This window comes from Chiloscyllium plagiosum, unplaced genomic scaffold (genome assembly GCF_037043375.1).
Source record: "Chiloscyllium plagiosum isolate Xiang-an unplaced genomic scaffold, Cpla_swu_hap1 HiC_scaffold_5, whole genome shotgun sequence".
Lineage (NCBI taxonomy): Eukaryota > Metazoa > Chordata > Chondrichthyes > Orectolobiformes > Hemiscylliidae > Chiloscyllium > Chiloscyllium plagiosum.
Window position 1 is genome coordinate 20,761,313 of NW_028270143.1, and position 26,705 is coordinate 20,788,017.

Consider the following 26,705-nt stretch of genomic DNA (forward strand, 5'->3'; position numbering starts at 1 on the left):
TTGAAGCTTGGCAATTCTGTTGTGTTAGGTTATGTATGTTAATTTGTAATTTGACTGTATACAATTAACTCAACCATTTGGAAAGAAAAAATTGCGATTGCATTTAACTGCTTCAATATAGCCATGTTAATTTGGCCAACTATTGACATGTTTTAATTTTAAGGGTTAACCTTTAAGTTCCCTTACTGCCGTTAGCTTTAAACGACAAACACTTAACTATAATTGGCACGCACAACCTCTGGAAGGTCTTGCTAACATGGGAGTTTGTGTCAAAATTGGGAGAGCTGTCATAGAGTCCTAGAGGTGTACAGCACAAAAACAGATCCTTCGGTCCAACTTGTCCATGCTGACCAGATATCCCAACCTAATCTAGTCCCATTTGCCAGCACTTGGCCCATATCCCTCCAGACTCTCCTTATTCATGTACCCATCCAAATGCCTTTTAAATGTTGCAATAGTACTAGCCTCCACCACTTCCTCTGGGAGCTCTTTCCACACACGCATCCTAAACCTGCCCTCTAGTTCTGGACTCCCACACCACAGGGAAAAGACTTTGTCTATTTATCCTATCCATGCCTGCCATGATTGTATAAACCTCTATAAGGTCATCCCTCAGCCTCTGACACTCCAGGGAAAACAGTCCCAGCCCATTCAGCCTCTCCCTATAGCTCAACTCCTCCAACCCTGGCAACATGCTTGTAAATCTTTTCTGAACTCTTTCCTTCCTGTCTGACAGCCTTGTCAAGCAACACCCTCACATAGTCACTCTTATGGAATCATATCCTATTGATAATCTCCTGGAAACCAATGTCACCATTCTGGGGTGTGTCCAGAGGTTGGGGCACAGTGGTACACAGGTGGGATGGAGTCACCTTGGGCTTCCTCAACATTGACTCCAGACCTCACGAAGGCATGGCATCAGTTCAAACACTGGCAAGGAAATCTGCTGGCAATGGTCATGTCTACAAGGCATGTTGATGAATCTCGATCAGCAGTTCTCAAGTGTTTAATTTGAAGTGTTTTTTTTCAAATGGATTAATAATTATTGGACACCCCTAAATTGAATAATGATGTTTTCTATGGACATACTATAAAAGTGCTTCAAGTAAGATGTGATTTAACAATACTTGGTAAAAAAGATAGTATTGCTGAAAAGAAAGCCATGCTGTCAATGCTTTTTGACTTGAACCAGAAAGTTCACAGCATGTCACTTTTCCCCGCAATGTGCAAGTTCCGTGTTTACTGCTATGTAATGAAATAGTTGGGCCTGTTTTTTTTTAAACTGCAGAATCCACTCATCTTCTGTCCACTCCTACAGTTCAAGATCCTCTGTCTTATGGAATTAAATTTGGCTTTGTAGTTGATAGCTTAATATGTTTGAGCTGAAATTTGTATGGTAATAATTCAGTTAAATAATTACTTAGTGCTTAGAAATTCTATGATAACAGCATTGCATAACAGATCAAAATTCCCACACCAACTGAGGTTGCCATTAAGAATTCTACTTCTCAACCTCTTGCCCCCACAAGAGACGTAGGGACTCTCATATTAAACCATCACCATCAATTGAGAGAGCATCCCTATGGTCTGGTAAGACTAGTAACTTTACAAACAATATTCTACGTTTTTGAGGGTTTTTCTCTTCTCCACAGATATTTTTTCATTAAATAGGTTTAATTATATGAGATTATTGGGCTGAAAATGTTCAACTCAAGCTGTTTGCTACCTGCATCAAGGTTGAGGTGATTAGTATCAGTCTGTATTGATGTGAACCACCTCACTGAAGCTAAGTGGCAGTTTCCCTGTCTTTTCTCCGTATCAATTTATGTATTAACTCTTATACAAACCAGAATCACTGGTTCTCGGTGATACTGAACTAATTGAAGTATGTTAAACAACATAGAATATGTGCGAAGTATATTTTACAGAAAAGATTTAATATCCCCTCTTAATTGCTATTGGTATTTCTGAAGTATCTATCCAGCGAAGGGCTTATGCCCGAAACGTCGATTGTCCTGCTCCTCAGATGCTGTCTGACCTGTGCTTTTCCAGTGCCACACTTTCCAACTCTGATCTGCAGTCCTTTCTCCTACAAATTCAACAAACCTTCTGTAACATATCCTTATTATGTACTATCCCACATTCAGTCATCAGTGTTTGGTGAATTTTCCACATGTCTGATAATTGGACTGTTTTATCTCCTTGATGACTCATTATTTTGTAGATCACCGAGAAAGTATCTCTGCAGACCCTTAGGCATCCACAAACACATGATCCATATCTCTTTCCTGTGGTAGAGGTTTTAGAGCCTTGCCACCTCGGGTCTGATGAGACCTGACTCTGGCACAAATGGGGCCGTATACAGGCATATCCTGTTTTCTTGGTAGCTTGCCAATGGAGGACAGTTTACAAATGGTGCTGCTTCCTGATTCCTGCCTTTGACGTGAAATTTCAGCCCAACGGGTCTTGACTTTTTACTTGGGTTTCTCAATTTGAAGAATAAGAAGAAGTGGCACTATCAACTGAACTAGGATTTGCAGGCCTTCGTAAAGTAGTCAGTACAGGTTAGAGCTGGCATTTCTGAGGGGCTAGTGTACTGCTGCAAGTGCTCTTCAGTATGAGATATTAAACTGAGCCCTTGTCTATCATCTTGGGTGAATGTAAAAGATCTTGTGGCATTATTTGAAGAAGAATTGAGCAGTTTTCATGGCCAATATTTATCTCTCAACCAATCTCACCAAAGCAGCATATTGTTTGGTAATTCATGTTATTGCTGTTGGAGGACTTAATTTGTAAATTATCTGCCACATTTACCTGTAGAGTAATTGTTATTACACTTCATAAGTAATTCACTGAGAGAAAATGAGGGCTGCAGATGCTGGAGATCAGAGCTGAAAATGTGTTGCTGGAAAAGCGCAGCAGGTCAGGCAGCATCCAAGGAACAGGAGAATCAACGTTTCGGGCATAAGCCCTTCTTCAGGAATAAGTAATTCACTGCCTTGCAGAACAACTTTGGGTGTCCTGAGGGTATGGAAACCATTGCATAAACTAAAGTTAATTTTCATTCCCTTCCTTCGGCCTTCATGTGAAATTACAGTGAACCTGAAGCTTTTGAATGGTGGTTTTGCTCATTATGTACTGAGTAAAGTTGATTATTTTCCATGACAGAGATAAAACTATACTCCTGGAGACAAATGGTCTGTTGGATCGTAGACAGTACCTGGAAAAAACTTCAGAGTCCGTTGTTCACAGCAGGAGTAGTGACATTATTGTTGAGTTCATTGTTTATCAGAAGACCGAACACATGGGTACAATATTTTCTACGGTGGTAAGTCTATTGATTTTATATGCTACTGCTTCACATATTCACTATGGTGTTATTACCCTTCTTTTCTCCCTGACATCTAAGTGAGGCAAACTATCTGTACTTTTTTAATGCCACTTATTACTTTGATAACCATTGCATAGCAGCCTGGATATAATTGAGGTGTATCTCAGAAAGCCTCTGTTCCTCACATCATCACATCCTGCGTAAAATTATGCGAATTCCGTGTTACTAATGGCAATTGCAACAATCAAAACACACTGGAACAATTTTAAACATTCTTTGGCATTTATAGCAATGACTACCAAACCTGCATATTGATATCTAGAGAGTTATGAAAAGGGAAGAAATAAGACTGTACTAATTTCTTTAAAGGTTTTGGAAAACAAATGATAATTTGTGCAGGTGATAAGCTTGTAACAGAAGTGCTGCCTCATTTCCAAAATACCTCTAAATTACTGATTGATTTAACAGTTTATAATGGTTTTACAGCAATTAAATTAGAAACTTGTTTTAAAAATAAACTGCTAGCTGCCACTCCTTAAAAATACTTATTTAATTTACAGAATTAAAATTTTGAGCAAGCCAGTAGTTTTTATGGTAATTACCATAGCTTGATGTTTGGCAGAATTTTAGTTTGCAATTTGAATAAAATTGCCTCCTATTGTAAATGAATAGTTGCAACGTAATCTGCAACAGAGAGGTTGTTGTGCTGCGCTCAATTCTACAGGCAGAAACTAAATAGCAATTAATCAGCAATAAAACAATTCCCCTTTTATGCAGTGCGTTGTCTGTGGTGTAAATATCCATATTTTTAAGCATGATTTAGTTGGAACACTAGATGGTGACGTATAATATCGCAAGTCAATGTGCATTTATTCATTGCATCAAATTGCTATTCACATGCTTGTATACTAATGGTTAATTGGATGATTATGGATTTTGGAGCTCTATATTTACAAAACTCTACAAGTAATGCATTAATCATTAGTGAACGGGTGAGAAAGGATAATAGATATTTAACAATCCCCCTTCATTCATGCTGAGCCGCTGAGGAAAACTTCAGAAAATTGGCATGTACAGACTTAGTCTCTGAAATTATTGTGAATGTTCTGTATTTTAATGTACTTTGTTTTGAAGAGTAACCAACTAACAAAGCTTAATTTTTCCCTCTTTTTATTTTGTCATTACAGGCCATTTATGATAAAAACCAGAAGTAAGTGTTTATTTTTCTGAATCATTGCTTAGTTTATGTGAAAATTAATAAGTGGACTAATATTTTGTCCCTTAATTTGGTTCAGAGAACATTGGAATTGGTCCTTTAACTGATCTTTTGGAATATGGGGGAATTGAATGGAAGGGAGGTACCGCCCAAGCTGAACAAATGAGAAAGGTAACGATAATGTACATTGTAAATGGGGTGGGTGTGGAAGTGAAAGGTAGTTGTTGTGTCTCATTGGTAGAGGAGGTTGTTAACTCCAGCAGCAGGGCATTTCAGGCCCCAGACGGATAGGGTGTGCTAGGTCAGGGTCTGGATCATTTTGGGGTACGGAGGTAAATTGAGGCTTCAATTTAATAATTACACTGGAGTTAGACTAGACATTTAATTGTCTAATTTTTCATGAATAATTATTTACATAACTTCACTGGGACCGTCCAAATCCCCTGAATTAAATGAATGCTGTCAGAGGATTCCAAATATAGGGGAATTGTCCAGTGAAATCTTCAATTCAGTTTTCCAGGCAATTCCTTCAGGGTCTGCAATGATGAAGATCCTACAGGGTCTGCACTTCAGAAAATCCCAGTCAAAGTGTTTTGGAACAGTGCAGTTTGTGTTCAAAAAATAGTTAGTTCAAATACAAATGGATTGTTGCAACATAATTACAACTGAAAGACTGTTGTACAGTTCTTATTTCATAATTACAAAGTCATCTGTAGCAATTAATATTCATATGATTTACTTCTGAACTTGAAAAAGGCACATTTTTTTCAAACATACATATGGACCAACCATACCTTTCGGTCCGTTCCTCTGAATCATTTCTGTAAGCCATTTATAGAAGCATCTTGCCAACTAGTAAAAAATCTTGATTTCCTGTGAGCCAGCCAATCTTCTAACATGCTACTACCTACACTGTAAGCTTTTACTTTCTGTAATAACCTTACCAAAACCTTCATAAAATCTCAGCGCAGCAGATTCACTGGTTCTGCTTTTCTTTCTCAAAGAACTTTAACAGATTAGTAAATTGTGATTTCTCTTTCACAACTCATGCTCCTCTGCGTAATTACTTTGAACATTTCTAAGTACTTTGATATAATTGCATCTAACGTTTCCCCAACTAGCATTTAATAAATGTTAACTGATCAGTAGTTTCTTCCTTTCTATCTCCTCTCTTTTTGAATAAAGTTACATTCAATATTTCTATTCTAACGAAACCTTCCCAAAGCTAGGAAATTGTGAAAAATTAAAATCAGTGCATCAACTACCTCACCAGTAGCTTTTGAGATCCTCAGATGACACTCATATGATCTGGCAAATGTCAGCTCACGGGTCCACCAGTTTGTTAAGTACTACTCCCTTGGTATTACTAATTTTCTTAGGTTCCTCTCTCCCTGATTTACAACTTATTCTGTAATGTTATTTACATTGTTTACAGTAAACACCAGTACAAAATATCTGGTCATTTCATCTGATAAGTGTTTTAAAATGCTGTTATGAAAAATAGTTGCTTTCTACCATTAAGAGTGAACATTAGTGATTGTCTTGGTAATATGAAACTAACAAGTATGTAAAATCTAGAAGTGAAATGATTAGAAATGATTGTGGTGTGACAGCTACATGCGAAGAAACCTTTTGACATGAATATCAGATACGATCTAGTTGAGCAATGATTTATGGCCACATTAAAGCAACATGGCTAGAACAAAGGAAGGTCGAGAACTTGCTACTTATCTAAAAATTTGTAAGATATACTTTCAAATTCCTTAACATGGTTTAAAAAAGTACAACAATGTGACGCTGTTAAATCAAGATATTATATTTACTCTTTAAGATGGTGACTCTTGATACTAAATATTTTTAAAATGCATGGATTATAACTGATTGAATAAGGTTTTGGGGAAATTATTTTGGAGATAACTTGATGCTGATATGTGGAATGTTTATTGTATGAATACCTTTCTGTGTTCTAGGCTTATGAAGATATTTATTTGGTGCACAACATCAAACACTTACGGAAAATTAGAGGAGACAACTACTGTGCATTGAGGGCAGTTTTATTTCAGATTCTCAGCCAGGGTTTACCTCTTCCATCATGGATAAGAGAACAGGATGTAACTAAGGTAACTTGATTTCTATCAAGGAGATGCAGACAAGTGTTGCACTGCAATCTGTAAAAACACTGAAGGGTTGTCAACTGCATGTCTTATGTTCACAAAAAGAGTGCTACATTTCAGTCAGCCTTTGGAAAAATGACCTGCTGAAATAACGGCACTTTTGTTTGAAATACACCATATTTTCTTCTGAAGCAGATTTTGTTTTTGTGTTCAAGAGCAGATCTATGATACCTTTGCTGTAAAATTGTGTTCTGTCTTTACTTCTTCCCTCTCATTCATCATTATTTCTAAGAAGGGGTGTTGGAAATGTTGGGTAGTGGAACTTAGCTGCTGCCAACGTGTTTTGGAATATCGCTGATGTGTTTGTTGAACATTATACAAAGCTATGTGTTGTTTTGGGGTAATATACAAAATTCTGAAGAAACTGGCAGACCTGGTGGCATTTGTGGACAGAGAAACAGATTAATATCAAGTTAATGAATGGATCCAAAACTGACTTGCATGTAAGAGACAAAAGTTGATGGTGGAAGATTGTTTTTACATAGAACATAGAAGAATACAGCGCAGTACAGGCCCTTCGGCCCTCGATGTTGCGCCGATCCAAGCCCACCTAACCTACATTAGCCCACTATCCTCCATATGCCGCTCCAATGCCCGCTTAAATGCCCATAATGAGGGAGAGTCCACCACTGCTACTGGCAGGGCATTCCATGAACTCACGACTCGCTGAGTAAAGAACCTACCCCTAACATCTGTCCTATACCTACCCCCCCCCTTAATTTAAAGCTATGCCCCCTTGTAATAGCTGACTCCATACGTGGAAAAAGATTCTCACTGTCGACCCTATCTAAACCCCTAATCATCTTGTACACCTCTATCAAGTCACCCCTAAACCTTCTTTTCTCCAATGAAAACAACCCCAAGTGCCTCAGCCTTTCCTCATACGATCTTTCTACCATACCAGGCAACATCCTGGTAAACCTCCTCCTGCACCTGTTCCAGTGCCTCCACATCCTTCCTATAGTATGGCGACCAAAACTGCACACAATACTCCAGCTGCGGCCGCACCAGAGTCTTATACAACTGCAACATGACCTCAGTACTCCGGAACTCAATTCCTCTACCAATAAAAGCCAGTACGCCATATGCCTTCTTCACCGCACTATTTACCTGGGTGGCAACTTTCAAAGATCTGTGTACATGGACACCAAGATCCCTCTGCTCATCCACACTACCAAGTATCCGACCATTAGCCCAGTACCCCATCTTTTTGTTGCTCTTACCAAAGTGAATCACCTCACACTTAGCTACATTGAACTCCATTTGCCACCTTTCTGCCCAGCTCTGCAGCTTATCTATATCCCGCTGTAACCTGCCACATCCTTCCTCACTGTCTACAACTCCTCCGACTTTCGTATCATCCGCAAACTTGCTCACCCAACCTTCTAACCCCTCTTCCAGGTCATTTATGAAAATGACAAACAGCAATGGTCCCAGAACAGATCCTTGCGGAACACCGCTAGTAACTGCACTCCAAGATGAACCTTTGCCATCAACTACTACCCTCTGTCTTCTTCCAGCCAGCTAACTCCTAATCCAAACCTCCAACTCACCCTCAATGCCATACCACCGTATTTTTTGCAGTAGTCTACCATGGGGAACCTTATCAAACGCCTTACTAAAATCCATATACACCACATCTACCGCTTTCCCCTCGTCCACCTCCTTAGTCACCTTCTCAAAGAATTCAATAAGGTTTGTGAGGCACGACCTGCCCTTCACAAAACCATGCTGACTATCCTTGATCACATTATTCCTATCCAGATGTTCATAAATACTATCCCTTACAATTCTCTCTAAGATTTTGCCACAACAGAAGTGAGACTCACTGGCCTATAGTTACTAGGGTTATCCCTACTCCCCTTCTTGAACAAGGGAACCACATTTGCTAGCCTCCAATCTTCTGGCACTACTCCTGTAGACAACAAGGACATAAAAATCAAGGCCAATGGCTCTGCAATCTCCTCCCTCGCTTCCCAGAGAATCCTAGGATAAATGCCATCAGGCCCAGGGGACTTATCTATTTTCACCCTTTCCAGAATTTCCAACACCTCTTCTCTACATACCTCAAAGCCATCCATTCTACTTAATTGTGACTCAGTATTCACATTGACAACAATGTCCTGTTCCTGATTGAATACTGACGAAAAGTATTCATTCAGTGTCTCCCCAATCTCTTCAGCCTCCACACGCAACTTCCCACTACTATCCTTGACTGGATCTATTCCTGCCCTAGTCATTCTTTTATTCCTGACATACCTATAGAAAGCCTTAGGGTTTTCCCTAATCCTACCAACTAAGGACCTTTCATGTCCCCTCCTTGCTGCTCTTAGCTCTCTCTTCAGGTCCTTCCTGGCTACCTTATAACTCTCAATCACCCCAATTGAACCTTCATGCCTCATCTTTACATAGGCCGCCCTCTTCCATTTAACAAGGGATTCCAATTCCTTATTAAACTACGGCTCCCTCACATGACCCTTTCCTCCCTGCCTGACGGGTACATACTTATCAAGGACACTCAATAGTTGCTCCTTGAACAAGCTCCACATATCAATTACGCCTTGAAGCTTACTTTTCCAAGCCACACATCCTAAGTCATGCCTCACCGCATCATAATTTCCCTGCCCCCAGCTATAACTCTTGCCCTGTAGTGCACACTTATCCCTCTCCATCACTAGAGTAAAAGTCACCGAATTGTGGTCACTGTCCCCAAAGTGCTCACCTACCTCTAATTCTAACACCTGGCCTGGTTCATTACCCAGAACCAAATCCAGTATGGCCTCACCTCTTGTTGGCCTATCTACATATTTGGTAATTGGAAACGTGATCAGCCGTGTACTAAAGGGATGAGTGCTGGGACCCTTGATGTTTGTTATGCATGTTAATAACTTGGATGTGAATGTACAAGGTTTACTTGGTAAGTTTGCAGAAGAGACGAAAATTGTGGGTGTTGTTGATAGTGAAGAGGATACGATCTGATATTAATTAACTGATAAATTGGGCAGTTGGAATTTAATTCCACTACGTGTGAGGTAAAGCATTTTTTTGAGATCTAATAAGGGAAGGATAGACACAATGAATGGTAGGTTCCTATGGAGTACTGACAAACAAAGGGATCTTGGTATACAAATCTATAAATTCATGAAGGTGTCAGCTCAGGGTGGTGAAGAAGGCATAGGGGATGCTTGCCCTCATTAGCTGGGGTATAGAATATTGGAGCAAGGAGCCTTGTTACAACTTTATAAAACATTGGTTAAGCCAAAGATGAATCCTGTGTGCAGAGTTCTGGAAACTATACTGACAGAAGGATGTGGTTGCACTGGAGAGGATGCAGGGGAGATTCGCCAAGATGTTGCCAGGGATGGAAAGTGTTAGTTTTGGGGAGAAACTGACTAATTTGAGTTAGTTTTCCTTGGAGCAGAGGAGGCTGACAAAGTGTCTGATTGAGGTATACAAAATTATGACAGGATTGATTGTGAGAATCTCTTTTTCCCCCATGGCAGACCTGTCTAAGACTAGAGGATGTACATTTAAGTTGAGAAGCAAGTGGTTCAGAGGAGATCTGAGAAAATTTATTTTCATCCAGAGGTTATTAGATATATGAAACGTGCTGCATTGAGAGGGCAGTGGAGGCAAGTACTGTCATAACATTTAAGAAGCATCTGAATGAGCGCTTAAAATGCCAGGGCATAGTAGGATATGGACCAAGTGCAGCTACGTGGGTTTGGTGTTTGTTGGTCAGCATAGACGTGGTGAGCTGAAGGGTCTGCTTCCATGCTGTATGACTCTATGAACTGACTTAGCAAAATTAATCAGCTTGAACAAGATATAAAGAGTAGCCATTAAGACTGAAGTAACAAGGAATTTCTTTATTCAGTGGTGAATCTGTGGAGAGCTGTGGAGACTCAGTCCATCATCATTTGAGAGAGGTCAGTAGATTTGATTTTAAAAATGAAGTGGTATGCAGAATTGACCAGCACAGGAAAATCGAGTTGAGATGAGAAAGATTCGCCATGATCTACTTGAATGGTACAGCAGGCTGAAGAGGCTAAATGACCCACTCCAACAAACCATTATGGATGTGATACAAGCACAGCAAATAATTTTTCTGTGCAACTATTTTGAAAATTGCATGGCTCAATCATTACTCAGTTTAATCTTTACTCGTTCACCATTTGAACATATTTGATTGATGTGTGAAATACAATAAAAGAGAGAATTTTTAAATTTTTTTAACTTCATTTCTAGATTCCTGAAAAAGTGTTTACACAAGGCTGCAACTGGGTACAGCAGTACAGTTTTGGTCCTGAGAAATACACTGGGAATAATGTATTTGGAAAATTACGCAAATATCTGGAATTCCTTAAAGTGCAGGTAAAGTATTTGTGTAGAAATGAAGATTACCCAAAAGTAGAGAATCACGCCCTTAAAGATTGGAACAAATTACACAAGTACTTTTTATCATCAAGAGTTCCAAAGTGTTTTGCTGTAAATTAATAAATTTTGACTTGTATTCAGTGATATTTTGCAATCAAATCTGGCAGTCAGACTTACAGCAGTGAGCGAACTTTGTGCACAATGTTACAGTGTGCTGAAACAGTTGGAAAGTTCTGTAGACAGTGCTATCATTCAAAAGTACTCCTACATAAACTAAGTCTAAGGGTCTACTTCCTCTGACCAAAGAGGGTTACATCTTTTTGACACTGTATTCCATGAAAAAATACCATAAGCTATCAAGAGGTTGAAACAAAATACAGCACATTTAAGTGAAATACTCTTTAAATTCCCAGATAGAATGCAGAATAGTATTGATTTCATTTCTGTTTTGTATTTTGTGTGCATATTCCCAGTTTAATTTTCAGTTTATTTAAATAATTACTTCTTCCTCTTTAAATTCTCTTGTTATTGGATTCATGTTATTTATCACTTTCTCACTTCTCATTAGCTGTCTCCTTTTTTTAAGCTTTCTCCCTCACTGCTATTACAGTGCCTCATCTCCATTATACTTGTTTATTCTTCCTTCAACCAAGGTTTTACATTAAACCTTGCCTGACTGTTATTAATTATGATTAAAGTACAGTATCACATTTAGGATTGATGTAAATGTGTACCATGTGGTCTATTCTACCATGTTTCTTTTTTAAAGTTTCACCATTTTATTGTTTATTTCTTCATTCATCCAACCAGATTTTATTTTGTCACATTTTATTTAGTCTTGAGATCTTCCTGCCCAATTTATTAACCCACACATGTCCTTCTGAAGTTAAGTATTTCCAGCATTTTTCTTTTTGCAACTGATGCTGGGTGACTGATTTTATGGTTACTTTGTTTAAGAAGTGAAAAAAGACACAGGAGGCAAACTTGCAGTCATCTGGAACATTTTCCATATCCGGTGATGTTTGCAAAATATTCAACAGAGCTTGTGTTTGTATCCAGACCTCTCGTTAGCATTCCAAGATTCATGTCATCATGGTTCCAGAGTATTTCCTCTTTAATGGCTACATCCTTCACATGTTTTCTAAGAATAATGCAATGGTCTTCATGCTTGAACCCTTCCCATGCTTTCATGTTCTTTATTTTCCATATTAACTCAGGAAAATCTGGTTAAATTGGCTCTTTTTAAATCAAACTCATTTTGTCTGAGTGAAAGGATTCCATTGTTGTGCATACCTTTTTTTAATTAGCATCGTTATAACCAATGGAGAGGGTAGGTAAATAAGGAATGGGAGCTGCTTCATTCTTTAATCATATAGAACCATAATAAACTGAGGAACCTTGATCCAGAATTGGGTCTAAGAAGTAGCATAGAGAAAGCAACACTGTAACAACCCTCATTGGACTGAAGGGTCTGTTTCTGTGCTGTACATCTCCATGACTCTATCAATTGGTCATCATTTAAAGCAAACAACTACAACCATTAAAAGCACTCGTTTTCTTTAATATCTTGGCCCTCTTTTGCAACAGAGTTTCTCTTTTCTGATCGGGAGTCGTCATCTGAATCAAATCAGAATGTGGAATTCTTTCTCTTCATGTTGGCCGCCTTATAGGAAATTGTTTGGCCAAACTCTGTTCAAAGTAGTCTATTGTTGGATTTCTTTGTGTCTAGCTTTTTTGAAAATGTATCTGCTGTATCATCATCTTCTGAAATCTTAATTAATGAGATATTTTGCTCTGGAATATCAACTTGCTGGATTGAGAAATAGTCATCTCTATAGAGCTATGCTGAGTTCAAGGCTTAGTCTTTTTAATGGGGGTAGGTAGGAAGTAATACTCTACACAACAGTCAAGGAAATGTACTTAAAGTGGGGACACTTTCACCCTTAGCACTATCAACTCTTATGTCTTGAAGTTCTAATGTCCAGCCATAGGCTTTTACTTTTCTGTCATGCTATTTGCCTGTATACAATTAGCCAATTGAGTAGATAACTGTTAAACCAATTTCTTGCATTCTGATTAAAAATATGTTCTATTTGTTCCAGTGGATCAACATTCATGGAATTAAAGACCAAGGGAAAAGAATAGAAATATGTATGAAATTATTCAGTGACCAGGAAAATGAATACAAGATATTTGAAGCCATGAAATTTCTTATGTTGTACGTTGTGGTTCAGCTTTATGACGACATGAAAAATGGAAAAGATGTTCCCAGCTTTTGTTTTATTTTCTTTGCTCGTGATTCTTCACCAGATCCTTTAAGTTTCATGTTGAACCACCTCAACTGTGTTGGTGACACAGGTGGGCTGGAGCAGGTATGTACTGATTATGGTGTTTGGAAATTTTCTTTATTTGTCTGAATGCAAAATCATGAATCTGTATTTGGAATAGCCATAACATGCAAATATGAATACTACATGCCTCACATATAACAATTAACTCTTCCATAGTATAATATGCATAACACTGTGATTGATTATGGATAATACAATTTCTAACTTCACCCACATGAGACACACTTTTTACTGTGGTAATCTACTAACCTGATTTATAATCAAGTGAAATGTTTACAGAAATAAGCAATGCGAGGGAGGTATTAGCATACAGAACGCTGGTGTGTTTGAATGGACTAAATGAATAATCTCTTTGTTCTGTATAGATGTATAATTTTTTGATGTGAATGTCTGGTTCCATTTACAGCATTACAATTCCAGCTTGTTTGCTGTCTGTGAAAGAAAATATTTGCTTTTGCTCATCCTAATTACATGCTAGGTCACCAAACATTAGGTAGTGAGACGGGTGACATCCCTAAAAGTGAAGCAATGTTGTGTAGAGGGAGAAAGATTATGTCAACAAGAAGAAAGACCTAAGTATGAATCCTTGAGGGACTACTGCAAAGTTGAGAAGGCAGGAACAGAGGCTATTGCTAAAGATGTACTGACTATGATTGGTTAGGTGACAGTGGATTCCAACATGGCCAGTCTCATCAAGCAAGAGAGTGGAGAAGAAGCATTAGAGGACATGATCGACATGTATGGATATCGAAGAGCAAAATGCACTTTGCTAATAATCCACAGAATATAACTTGTGATCTTTGGTTTTGGGCTGCTTCAGTATTCTGAGTAGTAGAACTGGATGGATTCCAGCATAGTGAAAGAGAGCTGTGCATGGTTCTGGAAATGATAACTTCATGGATCATCTTTAGAGGAAAAGAATGCTAAAAGGTGGATGTTTGACTATGATGAGGGCCGAGGCACTTTTCTTGTGGAGAGAGAAAACGAGCCAGACAGGAAATATGATTGTATGATAATACATCAATTATATTTGAAATAAATCTGACTGAAAATTGAAATTCTTCTATTTATTTCTTTCTTCTTCTCCTAGATTGAAATGTTTCTCCTTGGATTCACACTCCATTTGAAAATCAGAACCTTCAGACTGTATAAGTATGGCACTGAAGAATTTCAATCTTGTTATCCTGTAAGCTGCCATAGGGAATGGCATGAAGTTCTTCTTCTGACGGAGGATGACCGGCATTATAATGTTCCTATTGCCTGGAGCTGAATTATGTTAGTGTGATTTGGAGGAAACATTTTGTCTCCGGTGTAAATGTCTTGGATATTTATATTGGCTTCATGTTATGATGCATAGAAACCTTGTAGCAGCCAAGTTTTATTTAAATTTGTATTGGAACAGTTTTTTGGATTAGTTGGTTATTTTGCCAAATGCTACAAGCCCAAAGGTGCCCTGAAGATGCAAATCTTGATCTAAGTAATGAAAAACTCAAACTAGTGAACAAAAAAAAACACACTTTATAAAGACTGAACCAGTTGAAGTTTTAAATCTCTCTTGCTGCCATTTTTGTCCACTAATAGCTACTTCAGTGTTTTATCCAGCTCCACCAATATTTTATCCATGTAGGCTGAGGCCCACACCTTGTGAAGAGCCTGACTGTCAAGGTTGAAATCGGGTGTTCATCCTCCATGGATCTATGGAGACATCAGAGGTGGTGCCAAGTCATATTTGCCTCGTTTCCCTTTCCCTGCCCTCTCAAATTAAGCTGCCACTCATGTCACCAGGACTTACCAGTTTTTTTTTCTAATTTTAGAATTAGAATCCCTATAGTGTGGAAACAGGCCCAACAAGTCCACACCGACCCTCTGAACAGTATCCCACCCAGACCTATTACCCTACATTTTGCCCTGAACAGTATGGGCAATTTAGCGTGACCAATTCACCTGACCTGCACATGTTTGGATTATGGGAGGAATCCGGAACACCCGGAGAAAACCTGTGCAGACACTGGTAGAATGTGCAAACTCCACACACAGTCGCCCAAGGCTGGAATCAAACCCAGGTCCCTGGCGCTGTGTGGCAGCAGTGCTAACCACTGAGTCACTATGCTGCCCCTCTGCCAAGGCAAAACTGAAATGTACCTCCGAGTTTGGGCTCTTCTTTGATGCTGGCTCTAGCTTCAGCAGTTATCACTGCTCCTGCCTGGTGCTACTGGTACTAGAGTTTGCTGGCCAATCAGATGAAATAGATCAATTTTCCAAAGTGGGATTTCATCGCAGATCAATTAAATTGATCCAGCGAACCAGCCAGGATTGTGGGCATGTTTGCTCCCAACTCATTGGCTAGGGATCAGAAATCATAGCACCCTAAAATATCTGAATTATTCCAACTTTTTAGTAGCCCACCTAACGTCATTATAGAAGCACCATTACCATAAACAGTGATTCAAGGAGAAGGCCTATCACTTTCTTTAGGAAGATTAGGAATGGGCAATAAGAGAGGTTTTGTTAGCATTTTTATTTGAGCAAAAGAATCCCTGTGGTATTCACTGGAATGTAACTTCCTGCTTCCATGTGATAACACACTTCTAAAGTTGACCATTAATTTCAGTAAAAATGCATTCAAAATTCTCAGTTTAATATTTCATCCAGTACTTTGCGTTTCAAATTACGTAGCATTCCCAGTAACGCATTGAGATCTTGTCTTCTACACATTCTGTTCTAGATCCCTTATATGCATCCTGAACAAATGTATTTATCCCTCTGAATAGGGTACAACCACTAGGATAAACTAAATTCCAAAAGGATGTTTGTTTTTTTGGATGGAAGGGTTTTCTGGTCCACGACCTGAAGCATTGGGAGGAAACAGTTTTCCACTGACCACAGTCTTGTAACTATTTAAGGCTCTAAGGAGCATTAATTGACAGGCTGAATGGCCCACCTTTGCTCTTAATATTTATATGATTATGCTCTCGAGAAAGCTACAAAGGGGCAATAAAAATGGCCGTGAATTCCTGGACTCTAAGACAAAGGTAAGTGCTCAGGTATTGCAATAGGTATCAGTGGTGAAGTTTGGTTCAAAGAAAGGAGGAAAAGAGGGATGGGAGGTCTTGATGGATTGGCTGGGGGATGAAGCATCCGTGGAGACAGATCTTTAGGGCATCTAATGTTAAAACAGCCCCTTAATTCAAGACCCAGACAGACTGACCTATAGGTCAACCTTCTATCCCTGAACTTATCCTCCTTGGGCCAGAAAATTGAGGTGAACCAGGAAGCAAGCCCACTTGGAGTGAGAATGGGTGAATCTTAACTAATCTGTCACCACCTGTAAAATTGTGGACAGGTTTGAGGCATGCATGAGGGCCAATCATGGAATTTTTGGTTTCCTCCCCTGCTACAAACCTGTCAGTAAGGGCTTATAAAATCGTGCCCCAGTTTGTGGTGCCATTGATCTGATCAGCTCAAGAGCCATGGCAACTACATTATATTTTCCTTCTGTGTTTAAATATTAACACCAACAATCCTCTACCAATGAGGCATTGCTTATTTGTTTTACATCATACTTGATAGTGGTTTGATACACAAAATAGTGAAATAAATAATTTGGTGCTTTGATGAAATGACTGCACATAAAGCAGTATTTCGTTCATGGTAAAGGCTCTTTGTTTGAGTGACATTGTAAAAATGCTAGTTTTTTTCTTTATGGTGACTGGTGCACTTGTTTCTTACTGTTTTCTGTCCTCTTCACAACCCATCTGAAACATTGTCCCTCCTAAGAGAAAAAAAGGTTATGTTACTTTATTACTTAGATGCTTCTTTTAGGTAACCTACTCTTTACTGAGTGTCCTGATATTGGTACCAGTGAAAACCTCAGCTTTCTGGGGATTTTTTTTTTAAATTTTTTTCGTGGCAACTTGGAGAATGTTGTTTCTGCAGCTGATTTTCCATATTTGTATTTGAATTTATTTAGCCACAGGGGTTCGAGGCATTTATATAATATATGAACATTTAGGTGATGACATATTATGAACAAATAGACAAAAAAGATATTTCTAAAAAGATTAGTTTGATACCTGTATTATATAAAACTTATTTCCATTTATTTCTCCATTTTCTTTCACTTATTTATAGAAATATGCAGTGGGAAATTTAACATCAATCATTTATGTATGTGATACTTCTGTATATTTTGTTCACAAAAGGTTTATGCTTCTAATAATGAGAATTGGTTTACTATTTTTAATATTAATTTCAAGTTGGGAAAGATTAAGCATTCTCATACTGTCTATAAACATACTATTTATTTCTTAAAAGGGGATAGTCATTTCGAGTGAATTTTGTAGTTAAGCTTGTTACTAAGATAAAGCTTGGCAATAAATATAAAACTGTATAATTGCATTATTTTAAAAATTGATTTTAAAATTGTATTCAATTTTTCATGGCAAATACAGGTTAAAGCATTTGTATTGATTTATTTGAGTATTTGTTGATTAACATACTGAAATTGGCCATGAGTAAAAGAAATTTTTAAATCTTCATTTTTTTTTGATACTAAAGAAAATATATCATGTCTTGGAGCAGCATGGTGGCACAGTGGTTAGACTACTGCATAACAGCGCCAGGGACCTTCTGGCAAATGTTTGTGTGGAGTTTGCACATTTTCCAAGTGATTGTGAGAGTTTCCTCCAAGTGTTCTGGGTTACTCTCTCAGACCAAGTATGTGCAGGTTACATGGATTGGTCATGTTAAATTGCCCATGGTGTCCAGGGATGTACAGGCTGGATGGATTAGTCATGGGAAATGCAGGTTTACAGGGATAGGGTTGGGGTGTGTGAATCTGGGTGGGATGTTCTTTTGGAGGGTTAGTGTAGATTCAGTGGGCTGAATGACCTGCTCCCAAACTGTGCGGATTCTCTGATTCTATGAAACAAGGCATTCGACAAGATTCCAAATGGTAAACTAGTTAGCAAAGTTAGATCAGATGAAATATAGGGAAAAATAGCCATTTGGATACAGAACTGGCTCAAAGATGAAAGACAGGGTGGTTGTGGAGGGTTGCTTTTCAGACTGGAGGCCTGTGACAAGCAGTATGACACAAGGATCGGTGCTGGGTCCACTGCTTTTCTTCATTTATATAAATGATTTGGATGTGAACATAGGAGGTATGGTTAGTAAGTTTTCAGATGACACCAAAATTGGGAGGTGTGGTGGACAGCGAAGAGGGTTACCTCCGATTACAACAGGACCTTGATCAGATGAGCCAATGGACCAAGACGTGGCAGATGGAGTTTAATTTAGACAAATGTGAGGTGCTGCATTTCGGAAAGGCAAATCAGGGCAGGACTTATACATGCAATGATAAGGTCCTGGAGCGTGTTGCTGAACAAAGAGACCTTGGAGTGCAGGTTCATAACTCCTTGAAAGTGGAGTGCCAGGTCAACATGATAGTGAAGAAAATGTTTGGTATATTGCCTTTACTGGTCAGTGCATTGAGTATAGGAGTTGGAGATTATGTTGTGACTTTACAGGACGTTATTTAAACCACTTTTGGAATACGGTGTGCATTTTTGGTCCCCCTGTTTCAGGAAGGATATTGTGAAACATGAAAGAATTCAGAAAAGATTTACAAGGATGAGCCAGGGTTGAAGAGTTTGAGCTATATGGAGAGGCTGAATAAACTAGGGTTATTTTCCCTGGAGCATCAGAGACTAAGGAGTGACCTTAAAGAGATTGAGACAATGATGAGAGTATGGATTGGGTGAATAGCCCCTGGGTGGGGTAGTCCAGAACTAGAGTGCATAGATTTAGAGTGAGAGGGGAAAAATTTAAAAGAGATCTAAGGAGCAACTTTTTCACAAAGAGGGCGCTGCATGTATGGAATGCACTGCCAGAGGAAGGATGGTGGAAACTGGTACAATTACAACATTTAAAAGACATCTGGATGGGTCTATGAATAGGAAGGGTTTAGAAGCATATGGGTCAAGTGCTGATAATGGGACTAGATTACTTTAGGATATCTGGTCGGCCATGGATGAGTTGGACTGAAGGGTCTGTTTCCATGCTGTACCAGGATTTTAGTGGTATCGGTTTGAGTGAGAAACGCCCATTTGGTGAAGGGATCTACTATCATCAGGATATACTTGTATCTTCCTACAGTTGAGGGCAGGGGACCCACAAAGTCAATTTATAGATTTGTCCATGACCCTCTGCTGACCTTTTGTCTCTGAGGGCTCTTTCCTTCTCATTGTTGTCAGCATTATTTTGGGCAAATTTTTCACAATGTTCCATTCATTCGTAAACACCAGCATATCTCCTTTAGTCTTTCCAAGGTGTTTTCCAACTCTTGGTGACCGTATATATCATGATACCAGTAAATCATCTGATTTCTTTCTCTATCTGGTACTACAAATTTCCCTTCACATAGTACCACATCCTCTTTTACATGTATGCCTTTTTGTTCCTTATATTACTCTGACTCCTTCCCCTCTAATACTTTTTGAAATTCTTTGTCTGAATCAATTGGAACCACTTGTTTATCTTTCTGCGCTCCTATTTTCTCAATCTGCAGCTGCCATTCTTCTCCAGCCCTTGTCTGGCTAATTCATCTACCTTTCTATTTCCTTCTGGTGATAACTTAGAATGAGCTTTCACTTTCATAACTCCATATTCTTTCCCTTTCACCTTTTCAAAGGTGTACCTCAGCATTAGGGCAGTCAGTGGGACCTTCCTTTCTGCTGACACAAAACCTCTCACCTCGTGCAAGGGTAGGTATTCTGATACATAAGTTGATTGTAGATCATAGGGGGATGTTATCTGGGTTGCTCACTGTATATGCCACTGCTGTCAAATCAGCTGCTTGAGCACTTTGAAGGCTATATTATCCACTTCCCTTCCTTGCTTATCTTCCATACAGATCCCACAACCACTTCTCCGTTCTCCATACAGATGAAGAGCCATCAACAAAAGTTTTTAAAGATGATTGGTATTCCTTTGCTATTCTCCTATTTCTGTCTCTTGTCATAGAGTCCTAGACATGAACACCATGGAAACCGATCCTTCGGTCCACTTGTCCATGCCAACCAGATATCCTAAATTAACCAGTTTTGAGAAGATTTATAGTTCCTAAATTAATGTTGTCCCATTTGCCAGCACTCGGTCCGTATCCCTGCACACCCTTCCTATTCATATACCCATCCAGAAGCTTTTTAAATGTTGCCATGGTACCAGCCTCCACCACTTCTTCTGGCAGCTCAGTCCATACATGCACCACCCTCTGCGTGAAAAAGTTGCCCCTTCAGTCCCTTTTACAACTTCCCCTCTCACCCTAAACCTATGCCCTCTAATTCTGGACTCCCCCACCCCAGGGAAAAGACCATGTTACTTACCCTATCAATGCCCCTCAATTTTATAAACTTCTAATAAGGTTACCGCTCAGCCTATTCAGTGTCTCCCTCTAGCTCAAATCCTCCAACCCTGGCAACGTCCTTGTAAATCTTTTCTGAACTCTTTCAAGTTTCACAACATCTTTCCGGCAGGAAGGAAGACTAGAAGTGCACAAATATTCCAACAGTGACCTAACCAATGTCCTGTACAGCCGCAACATGACGTCCCAACTCCTGTACTCAATGCTCTGACCAATAAAGGAATGCAAACCAAATGCCTTCTTCACTATCCTATCTACCAGTGACTCCACTTTCGAGGAACTATGAAGCTGAACTCTAAGGTTGCTTTGTTCAGCAACATTGAACTGTGTAATTCCTGCCCAGATTTGCCTTTCTAAAGTGCAGTACTTCACATTTATTGAAATTAAACTCCATCTGCCATTCCTCGGCCCATTGGGTATTCCCTGTCTTCTCTTTACCAGTATTCCCTTCTTTTTGGTTTGATACAAAAAATCATTTGCTATCACCACCTGATACTACTGGGGTGTCCCCTAGTAAATTAAGTTATCTGCAAACACTGTAATATTTTTAACCCTTCTTACCTCAATGTTTATCCCTCGTAATAACAATGTCTGTCTAACAATTGTTTTTGATCACCATGCCGTTATTAATACCTCCATCCAGCAGCATCTAAATGAGTGTATGCTCTGTCAAAATTGTCAATGTTCAATCCTACAATGTAGGTAAAGTGTTGCACCGCCCAGAACACTGCCATAGAATGCCTTTCGTGTTCTGTGTAACCCTGCTGTACTGGTGTGAGCATGCGTGAGACCATGTACCTCTACAATATTGGTGGTCTTAGTGTAAGAGTCTGTTGAAGCCACTTCTAAGGAGAATGGTTGAGCTGGATTTGGGATTCTCAGGACAAGAGCAGTCGCCAAAACTCTGTTTCAAAGCTACAAATGTTTGTGTGTGTTCTCACTTCCACTCCCATGGGGCATTTTTCTTTAATAACATCATTACTGGTGCTGCCTATTAGGTAAATCTATCGATATAATCTCTACCATACCCAATCGAGCCCAAAAGCGATCTTAATCCCTTCACATCTGTGGGAATGGGAAGTCTAGCTGCTGTTTCAATTTGTTGTTGGTTTATACCTCTTTTTTTTGTTTCCCTAGAGTTAACACCACTCGTAAGTAAATCACTTGCTGCTTCATTATCTGAGCCATTTTCAGGTTCACTTTTAACCCAAGCTCCTTTAGTAGTTGAAACAACTAATTCAAGAGTTGGTAATGCTCCTGTTTCGTTCCTGTTTGCAAGAATACATCATCAACGTACAGGAAGTCTGGCCTAGAAAAATCCTGCAACCCATTGCTTAACCTTTAATGAAATATTGATGGCAAGTTGTGAAATCCCTGCAGCAAAGCTGTCCATGTATATTTGTGTACCTTAAAGGTAAATGCAAATTTAAGTGCACTCCTTGGGCAAGGGGATTGACCAAAATCCATTACTTATGTCCAGCATCCTAAACCACTGTACAGATTCTCTCTCTCTCACACACACACACACACACACACACACACACAGGAATTATTTTCATTCGAGGTTCTTTTCTGTCAAAGGAAAACCTGACCTCACCTTAAAACATAGCTTCAAAGCGGGACCTCATAACTAAAGTGCTTTGTCTAATACCTTTCTATCATACTACACTTGAAGGAGGAGCTGAGCTCTGAAAGTTTGCAATTTCAAATAAACCTGTTGGTCGATAACTTGGTGTTTGATTTTTGACCTTGTCCAGTCCCAGTCCAACTCTGGCATTGCCACATCATTGTGCTACCAGGTCCTCTCTCATGGCAGTAGGACTGTTCGACATTTCTCCCACCGTACACACTGTCTCTTTATACTGTTCTAGAGAGATTTCAGCAAAAGAAAATGCTCATTTATTCCTGGCATTTGCCATATCAAAGCAAAGTTCTGGTCTGGCTGAGTAATGACTTCCCAGGATATGGTCTTGATTTGTTGGGAATTTTATTAATACTATAGAATGCCTCAACTCTGCCTTTCCTATTTGTATGTTTAAAGGGCTAGTCACTTGTCCTACTTGAGAATGTCCTGTAAAACCACTTGCTTATTTCGCTTCCTATTTTCCAATTTGTCCCTATTTATAATAGATGTGTTCAGGGTGGTGCGTGATTCCCCCAGATTCCTAAAGCTAAATGATAGGGCAGCTTCCTACCTTACTGTCCACTAAGGGTCTCCCTATCCCATCCCATTTTGCATCACACATCAATTTTGGAGAGGCCTGAGACTGTCATTGTGTGTTAGGGTACAACCCACCTGTTGCCTTAACTGGTTGCACATTGTCCTGTGGCACTGACTGGAGTCCTTTAGTGGCAAGGTTGGACTAGCATCTGATTCAGGGGGTTTAGACAATCTCTGGCATAGTACCCTTCTTTGCTACAATTAAAATACTTCCATGAGCCCCCGGGGTTCCTACTGCTCTCTGTGGCCATAGGCACAGTTCCTCGTCAACATCCCCACCCCCTTCCTACCATTTAATAGGGCGGTGGTGGTCCCTTCATTTCTCCATACTGCCCTTTGATCTATAAGAGGGACGATTTATTCTTCCTCAGCCTTGTATCCTCTCATCTCCTTCTCTCAAGCTGTGACTATTTTCCTCAACTTCCACATCTCAGCGTGTGTTGTCAGAGGGGTCAAACATGTCACATGCCTTTCACAATTCCTCTGTCCCATGGGACACCAGTGTACGGGCCCATCGTTTGCCAGAAGATGGAATCAAATTTTGCCGGTCTAGCTCTGAGTTGTAGATGCTCTGGAACACTAGCCACATCTTTGCAGCAAACACCGTTGGATGCACCCTTTCCTCTGCCTGTACTTATTCAGGGCTTCCACTGGGTCCCCTCTATTAGCTCCCATAGCCATCAGTACAGCCCCCCTTAACTCATCTAATGTTCCCCTTCATGCATTTTTAGCCTCAGGGAAAAGCTAAATGTACGTTTAGATGGAGACACGTCAGTACTAGTTCTTTTTCTTCCTCCGTATCTAAACCACGTATGGTTCACTGCTTGAGGGTAGCTTAGATCTGCTCCCGAGGGTCATCCCCAGGCTGACAATTCCCTGTACGCTTGACGATATCTCATAGCTGTTGAGCATCATAAGGGATAGTATGTAATGTCGGGGGGGGGGGGGGGGGGGTGGCTGTTGCCCTCCTGCCATTACTGGCTGTTGTCTCCTAGAGATCAGGGGGCCTTTCTCCTGCCACTCCCTCTGGAGGATGTCCCCATACACCAGGGTCCTTCTCTCCGTATCCGGCTGCTTCATCTGTTAGCCCACCCCAGTCGATGTCACCATCTTCCTCCCATCACTCCGAAAAGGACAGGGTGGCGAATCACATATTATCACTGCTTGTGCTGATATGTGACTCTGTAACTTCTCTATTGATTTCATACACTTTATATGATCATCTGAGTCCCCTTTCACTCCCGCGCTGACTTTTGCACTCTATTTGTAGCCATTTTCTAATCACTACACTATTTCTTTAACTCTTCTGCCTTTTAGTTTCGTCTTCACTTTTCTCCTTTGCCATCGTCAATTTTTCACACTGCATATGCATGAGGTCTGTATCTCTCTGGCTTTGTAAATTGCTGACCTTCTTGGTCAGCCTCTTTATCTCTTCTCTAATCTCGGCTACCTCTGTTCGCAACTCCCGTTTCCTGCTCAGCCTTCCAACAAACAGTCTACTGCAATAGTTTTCAGCACTTTCTTAAGTAGACCCACCATTGTCTGTTAGCGCTAACTTCTTTAGTGTGTCCGCTGTTTTTTTTTTGTCTTTCTCACTAAAAATATTCACCTCCTTCCCGCACCCATTTACGCTAGTTGGATGTTGGAAAAATCAGAGGTTACTGGGTCTGGCATCAAAGTAAATTTAAAGCTACTTATTATCAACACCCACCCAGAGATGCCAAATTCTATCGCTTATCTCTGAGAGATAACAGTATATACATAGACGAAGATACAGTGCAAACACGTAGTATCTGAACACCAATAACAATGAGAATCATTCTACATATTTTCCACTAAATATATTGCATACAACTGACTGCAGTACTGGTGCTGACAGAGGTCCTCAGTACCTGTGCAGACTTCAGTTCATCTGCACCCATCCCTATATAATGGCCTCACAACTCAGATCAACAAACAGATCTTGCCATACAGGAGGCGGTGCCATAGAGGTAACATCACTGGACAAGTAATCCAGAATACCAGGCTAATGTCAGAGAACGGAGAGAAAGTGAGGACTGCAGATGCTGGAGATCAGAGCTGAAAATGTGTTGCTGGAAAAGTGCAGCAGGTCAGGCACCATCCAAGGAACAGGAGAATCGACGTTTCGGATTCCTGAAGAAGGGCTTATGCCCGAAACGTCGATTCTCCTGTTCCTTGGATGCTGCCTGACCTGCTGCACTTTTCCAGCAACACATTTTCAGCTAATGTCAGAGAACGTAAGCTTGCATTCCTCAATGTCCGAGGGTGAAATTTGAATTCAGAAAGTTTGGAATTCAAAGCTCGCCACAGAATCATGTAATCACTCATGTAAAACCCCACCTGGTTCCACGGTTACCCTTTTGGGAAGGAACTCTATCATCCATTCTGGTCTGGCCTATATGTGACTCAATGCACCCTGCAAAGTTGTTTACTCTTAATTGCCCTCTGAAATGGCCTAGCAAATCACTAAATCACAACTCCAGGGCAATGAGGGATGGGCAATAAATTCTGGCCTAACCAAGGACATCCACATCATGAACAATTGAAGAAAAGTCAAAATCCTTTAGACTGTTGCTGTGATCAACTTTCTGGGTGCTTTATCTATGTTTAGCTTACCATCCCACCAAGGACCATACCTGTTCTTCCTGCCAGCGAAGGCTTCCCAAGATAAACGAGTTGATAATTCTGGGCATTTGTATATGCCCATTCTCCATAGAGGTAACTTTTCTCATCAGTTGGGTATGTATTGAGAGCTCCCTGTATGGGATCAACTATAACCACTACTGCAGAATTGCCATTTATATGCACATATACACTACATAATGTTGTAATAATGTAGAACACTCATCCGTGGTCCTGATCAAGGTGTCTTCAGTACAGTTCACCATATATTCATTTATTCTTAATCTATACATCTACTTATGTTGGACCATGCATATAAATTCAACTTTGTACCCTCCTGAATAAGGGCTATCGCTAGTGGCATTGTCAGAAAACTTGAAAGTACTATTCTCCCTCTTGCTGATTGGACAGGTCACTGATACTTCCCTCCTTCCTGGCTCTGAACTAATCAGCTCAGGCCACAAACCACCCTGTGCACAGATGTGGTCATGGTTCCAAATTGAATAGTCTTCATATCCAATTTGATGTCAATTAAGTCTTGGACCATAATGTAATGCTTTGGACCAGTATGTAATGCTGTCTAATTTACTTGCCCAACTTCTTGCAGATCTAAGATTGTGAGTGCTTATTCTATGCCCCAGGCTACAAAGATCAAGCCCTAACACCTTCTTACCTCAGATGGTTTTAATCATTTACACTCAAGACATGCCATGAATTCATGGCTGAATTAGGGGTATTGAAACAGACGATTCCTACTTTTAGAACTTCTTGCTCTGCAAGCCATACAATTCTTGTAGTCACCAATCAGCTGTGTGCAATTTGCACTCTGCCCAGTCAATTGATTCAGGATGGTCAGTGATGTGCCCCTTTAATTATTTAAACTATAGGTCATTCCAAATGTACTCATATTAGCATTATTGTTAGTTTCCTATCCTTATACCATCCTTAGGAATAACATGGCAGTGCAAT

At 39.8% G+C, this 26,705-nt stretch overlaps 1 protein-coding gene across 1 annotated transcript in view; it reads left to right on the forward strand.

Moving 5' to 3' along the window:
* Positions 1-17,911, forward strand: part of LOC122549738 (inactive ubiquitin thioesterase OTULINL-like) — a 48,649-nt gene extending 30,738 nt beyond the window's left edge. Inside the window, exons 2-8 of the mRNA XM_043689661.2 lie at positions 3,169-3,328; positions 4,519-4,541; positions 4,627-4,718; positions 6,518-6,667; positions 10,970-11,095; positions 13,201-13,470; positions 14,540-17,911. Coding sequence (XP_043545596.1) covers positions 3,169-3,328; positions 4,519-4,541; positions 4,627-4,718; positions 6,518-6,667; positions 10,970-11,095; positions 13,201-13,470; positions 14,540-14,719 — 1,001 coding nt within the window. The 3' untranslated portion in view covers positions 14,720-17,911. The remainder of the gene's footprint in view (positions 1-3,168; positions 3,329-4,518; positions 4,542-4,626; positions 4,719-6,517; positions 6,668-10,969; positions 11,096-13,200; positions 13,471-14,539) is intronic.
* Positions 17,912-26,705: the final 8,794 nt, after the last annotated feature.